Source organism: Oratosquilla oratoria, chromosome 29 (assembly GCF_046742065.1).
Source record: "Oratosquilla oratoria isolate Oo_2021 chromosome 29, ASM4674206v1, whole genome shotgun sequence".
Taxonomy (NCBI): domain Eukaryota; kingdom Metazoa; phylum Arthropoda; class Malacostraca; order Stomatopoda; family Squillidae; genus Oratosquilla; species Oratosquilla oratoria.
The window spans coordinates 1,681,479-1,687,500 of NC_134805.1; the positions used below are offsets into that span (position 1 = coordinate 1,681,479).

Here is a 6,022-nt window from a genome sequence, read left to right on the forward strand (position 1 = left end):
AGAAGACTTCAAGCGAGACATCATCAGTGACAAACATAAGTAAAGTGAGATAAGTTATAAAGGAAAAAGAGAATTATACAAAATAACACAAAATAACTTTCTTAATAGCCAAATGTAAAAAGGAAAAAACAAGGTAACCTTGGTCAAATACATGTATGGGGGAATTTATGCTCCGAAAGAATGTGTGGTCATGTAAGTTAAAGGGTATCAGTTAGTGACTGTTGATTACTCTTCCCTACATGTTTTACGAGAGGATTCCTCATACTCCCCTACGTGTTCTACAAGAGGATACCTCATACTCCCCCAAAGTGGACAGTACTGGACACACGATTATACTCCCTACATAAGTTCTATCTCCAGGTCCTCTGTTAATTTACTTTCTTCTAATCTTTACTCTACCCTAGTGACGGAACAGTAATTGATCTTAGAATGCCGAGGAACTCCTTGCCTGTCATAGCTATCCTACTGGCCACGTCACACTACGCGTCTTTTGAGTCAGGGTGGCCAGGCGCGGGTATTAAAGGCGTGCGCCTTTTGACCATCCTGTGTTCAAATGGTGACTCATTGCCGTGGGTAAGTGACACGCACTACTCAGTTCATCTCTGGCATCTATCTTTTTACAGGTGATGTTTCACTTACCACACGTACACTTTATCCTTGTATAGTTCTATTAGTTGAATAACGTCCTCGCGACTCCAGTAGAGCTAAGACTTGTGACATGGTGACTGAGGCGTTTTAGTGGGTCTTTAGTGGCGCGTCACCAATCTACCACTGCTGGCAGGACAGTGACACGCGTCAAGTGCCCCGCGCGCTTCAGAAAGTGTTATGGGGGACCGCCGGGATGATTTCCCCACTATTTGACGTGTAGTGTGATGGGACCTTAAGGGAGTAGTGGATGAGACAATAAAAATGCATTTGGACAATTTCAGAAAAAAAAAAAGATCACCCACCACAAAAAACACTATTTAGCATTGTCTTCTCCTACAATCATTTTATGTCCTCCACTTACAAGCACGAAAAAGTAATAAAGAATATAATTGACAACAATGTGATCCATAACGACCCTAACGCCATTTTGAAAACCATTATCACACATAAAATCAGAAGAAAATCTAGCCTCGCTATGAGAAACGGCTTCCTCCCACAGAGAATAAACTTGTATACCAATATTCCTGCAATATTTGTGACTTCACTCGCCTCAACATCTATAGGATAGACTGTTCATCACAATAATAAAATCCATGGCAATCCCCTTACCAGACAACGATTGGAAACACAAATCTTTATTTTGTACTGTAAATAAGATAGCAAAATCATTGTTCATACGTTTAAAGAAACCTTCAGTTAGTGTTCAGCTACTACCAGAAATTTTGTTCTTATCTATGAATACGCTTTGGAGAATTTATCAATATCCTATCCAACTTTCGTACTCTCATAAGAAATTTTGTTTTCTTTCTTCATTATCCATCCTTAGAACAATACTAAGTTGGGTACTTAAGGTTGGTTCCATCCTGTCCTCCATCGAAGTAGCCTACCTTTTCGAACCATTTTGATCGTAAATATTCTGCCCTCTTCCATCTGAATAGAACCATCTGCCATCTTTCAAGATAAAACTGATTAGATATACATCATTCTGTTGAAAAGAATAATTGAGATAGCTCAATCCTCTTCAACCCACGAGCTTTACCTCAGTTGAATGAAGTCACGTGGCATCAACTGGACGAGATTCTGCAAAGTATGATTGCTACGAAGGAGCAAGTGCAAAAGAAAAGTGATGAATATTAGCGTCAAGGCGCTTAATTTGTGAAGTAAAGAAAAATAGAATGTGTTTTGGGAAGAGAAAAAAAATGGGCGAGAATAGATGGAGGGACGAAGGAAAACTCGCGATAAAACGAGAAGGAAAATATGGAAAGGAGAATCTGCAAAAGAAAGGAAAACAATAAAGCACACTAAGCAAGGCAAAAAGAATAAGAGAACGAGGACTGGAATAGAAATAGGAAAAATGAGAAGGAAGAGCAGGGAATAGAAAGGAAAGAGGGTGAAAGGTAAACGTGAAGTGATGGGATGCGGAAAGAATTACAGGTAGGATAAGAAATAGGATGAAATAAGGAGAAAAAGATAGTATAGGCAAGGTAGTGTATAAAATAAAGCAGAAGCTGGACTTATAAGGGGAAGAACAAAATTAGAGGAGGTAGGAGACGAAAGGAAGAAAGGGAAAAAAGAGAGGAAGTAGAAAGGAGGGAACTGGGGAGAGAAACGTCGGACTCGAAAGGTAGGCAAGAACAAGTAATAAACGAAAAGCAATATTTGATTTCGTTTTCCTATGGTATATTTTTTAACTAAGGAAATTATACTTAATGAAAAATCGTCGGAAACAAGTATTAACAGTGTAACTGAATTTCTAAGTTAATAAAGTTGATAGTCACTAGTTGTGTATTTCTGGTAGGTTAAATTATTCTCAATAAAACATTATCAGAAACTAGAAATCACAACGTTATCTAATTTGAAGATAGTTACATTAGTGTGTCCTGCACTCGGATATTGGCTGCATGGTATCATGAAGTAGTGATTCCTTGGTAGCATGTAGCCAATGCTTCAAGGATTGTTTTGTGGAGCCCCTACCGACTAAAGCATAAGTCATTTCTCTATGTTAGAGTGATACCTTTAACATTAGCGGAATGATGCTTCCTTTGTACTACTACTGTCCCTCCTATATGCTTAGCTTGAAATAGTCCTTTACCACTTCTATGGCTACCTTTATATATCTCCTGTGGCAGAAGGGTAAAGAATTCTTGCCACCGCGATTCCCATGCTAGTCGTAGAAGACGACAAAGTGGGACGGAGTGATGGGACTAGGAGTCCTGTTCTCTGCTTGTTCCATCTGTGAAATGTCAAGGCAGAAGAAGGACCGGGAGGAAATTTTCTAACAAAACCTTATGATTTGGGTCATTAAATATGCGTGGTCGTGGTACAGATGAGAGTAAAGAGGAAGATGTCGGCAGTATGTTTGTGAGAAGGAAAATTCATATTGTCACGACCCAACTATGAAAAAAAAAAAAAAAAAAAAGCGAAGGCCGTGCACAGTTCGAACAAGTGACAGACTGGATAATTAAACTCTTTGCTAATATCAAATATAATTACAAAAATATTGAACTATACAAGCATATCAATACATGCTACACATAATATTATTTACCAAGTAGAGCAGCTGGGTGTGCTCTTGTATTCATCACGTGAAAACAGGTGGGTGAAACGAAGTCTTGATTCTGGTTGTTAAGGTCACACCAACGGTCTCGCGAACAAATGGGTAGTTTGAGGTGACTTAAGTACGATAACTTCTGGTAGGGAAAGTTTCAGATAGTACTTCTGGTAGGTAAAGCTTCTGGTAGTCGGGAACATTTAGTTGAGAAATAATAGAGATAGTATTAAGTCGCACGTAGCCCAGCAGTAATCTGGAGATATCCAAAAAAATTCTGGAAAACTCGAAGGCTGTGCACTTTCCACGGAGATGGGCATTCGTTTTGGTCCAAATGACTTGCTTAGCGGATTTATCGTAATCGAAAAATGTTGGTTCAGAAGGGCCCTGGAAGTCTGCTTCTTTTCTTGTCTTCTTTATACTTTTCTCGTTCTGGATCTGCCTATGCTTATCTTCTCTATTGACTCTCTTCTCCGTGTGTCTCTTCGTGTCTCTCTCGGATCGCTCTCTGCTTCGGCTTATGTATACCCCGGGAATGGGAACTTACGTTTCTGGGGATGACAAAATGTAAGTAAAGCGGCAATTTAAAGATCTCCAGTCAATGGGAAAACATAGTGAGTATTCCCGCCAAATTATGTTACGTTTCTGAGCTTGGCGTCATCTGACAGTACATGGTGAGGTGCACTCCAACAGACGGGTATTACGCAATGCTTAAAATGTCAAAAAATGCATATTGATATCATAAAATATAATACAAACTACAAAATCATATTCACGCATTGTGTGCTTAAAAATTACTAACAGGAGCCTTTATTCACATAAGAGCGTGACACTGCACAACCACCGGATTCTATTCACGCTAAGGACGTGACATGTTTTCAACTTAATTTCACTTAAATTAAGTTGAAAGGGAACGGTTCGTTTGACTTTGGGATTGTGGTAGGAGGGTGCAAGGAATAATTAGGGTGCAAGGGAGGAAAGGAATAGCTCTTCTGGTAATTGATGAGAGAGAAAAAAAAAACAAAAAACACGAGGTGGGATGTTAACATATGTGAGGATAAAACTAAAAATTAGGTATTTTATGAGTGCATATGGACCTGGTGGTGAGAAAACGAAGACGAAAGGAGGCTGCTTGGATATATCTAAATGTGTGTTTAATTACAAAAAAATGAGATAAATGTGAAGGTAGTGGTCTTTGGAATCTCAATACTGGGGAAATTTGGGATACCGGGTAAGAATCTTAGTGGAGAGATGAGTATTTGAGACGTATCTAGATAGTGAGTTGATGATTGCAAATAGTATTTAAGAGGGTCAAATATAAATATACAAGGGAAATGGTGACGTATAAAGGGTGGTTGATTGAACATTAATGTTCTGTAGCTGTATCCAAAGGAAGAATGGGAAGAGTTCTGGACGCTCATGTTTTCAGGGGGAAGTGGGGGAGTGTTGGGCCATGTTTTGGCAGAGAGTAAATTGAGTAGAGGAAAAGTGGAGGAGGAAAAAGGTGTATGGTAGAGTTGTTCTGATATTTGATCCATTAAATGAGAAGGAAAAGGAAAACTACCAGTAAAAGTTGGGAGAAATGTAGGAGGGGGTAAGGGAGAGGGTGTAGGTTGGAGTGGAATAAGAATATGTATGTTTTAAGGAGGAAGTGGGGGAGTGTTGGACCATGTTTTGGCAGAGAGTAAATTGACAGTAGAGGAAAAGTGGAGGGAAAAGGTTTATGGTAGAAAGGTTCTGATATTTGATCAATTAAGTGAGAAGGAAAATGAAAACTACCAGGAAAAGTTGGGAGAAGCGTAAGAGGTGGTAAGGGAGAGGGTGGAGGTTGGAGTGGAAGAAGAATGTGTATGTATTAAGGAGGAAGTTATAGAATGTGCGAAGATAGAATATGGGAGAAGGAGGATCGGAATGAGTAGAAGAAAGGATAGTGAAAGGTACGATGAAGAGGTGACGGCAGTAATAGAAGAGAAAATGTGATCATAAATGGATTGGTTGCAAGGTAGGCCTCGGAAACATGAAAAAAAAAGAAAAAAAAAAAAGAGAGAAACAAAACTTAAGCTGAGGGAGGCGAAGTGGAAAGCAGATGTAAAATGGGATAGGAATAGGACAGTAAATTCTAAAAAAGAATAAAAAGAATGGAGGGATGTGAAGAAAGTAATCGGGGCGAGTCAGTTAAAATGCAAAATGCAAAACTTGCGGATGTACGTATCTCAGGGAAGTGAAGATGGTCAGGGGAAAATGATTAGAGTATTCCAGAGAATTGTTGAATTGTTATTTATTTTCTAGGTTTGCGGAGCTAGTACCCGATTGGACCTCAATCTTTTAGGTGGTCCGGAACAGTTCATATACACTATTTATTGTCCACACGATGCCACTTTCAACGCGATGCCACTGTAATTAGCGGGGATACCCTGATCTTAAGGGAAGAGGGGCGGTTATCCTACTACCGCAGGAGGGGCTAGGGAAGAGGAGGTTAGGGACTGATTGATTGTAGCAATTAGCGGACCTAGAAAAAAATACTCTGATGGGAGGGGAAAATGGCAGGGATGAGGAAAGGATGAGGCACAAGGAGCATTGAAAATGGGATGGGTGTCATGCGGAGTGTCTGACAAAAAAGCAAGGTTGTAGTAGATTGGCTAGTGAGGTTGTTCAATGCGCTTCTATGGGAGTGAAGTGTACTGGAGGACTGGAAAAGTGACTGTATGATTCCGCTTTACAAAAAAAAAAAAAAATAGGGGACGAATGTGCATGTTATAGTTTCAGAGGGATCAGTTTGTTGAGCATAGTTGGAGGGGTCTTAATTGAGAGGATTAGGAGAGGAAG

At 39.7% G+C, this 6,022-nt stretch overlaps 1 protein-coding gene across 1 annotated transcript in view; it reads left to right on the top strand.

Annotated features, from left to right (window-relative positions):
• Positions 1 to 429: 429 nt before the first annotated feature.
• Positions 430 to 6,022, top strand: part of LOC143040562 (uncharacterized) — a 34,833-nt gene continuing 29,240 nt past the window's right edge. Inside the window, exon 1 of the mRNA XM_076211640.1 lies at positions 430 to 573. Coding sequence (XP_076067755.1) covers positions 430 to 573 — 144 coding nt within the window. The remainder of the gene's footprint in view (positions 574 to 6,022) is intronic.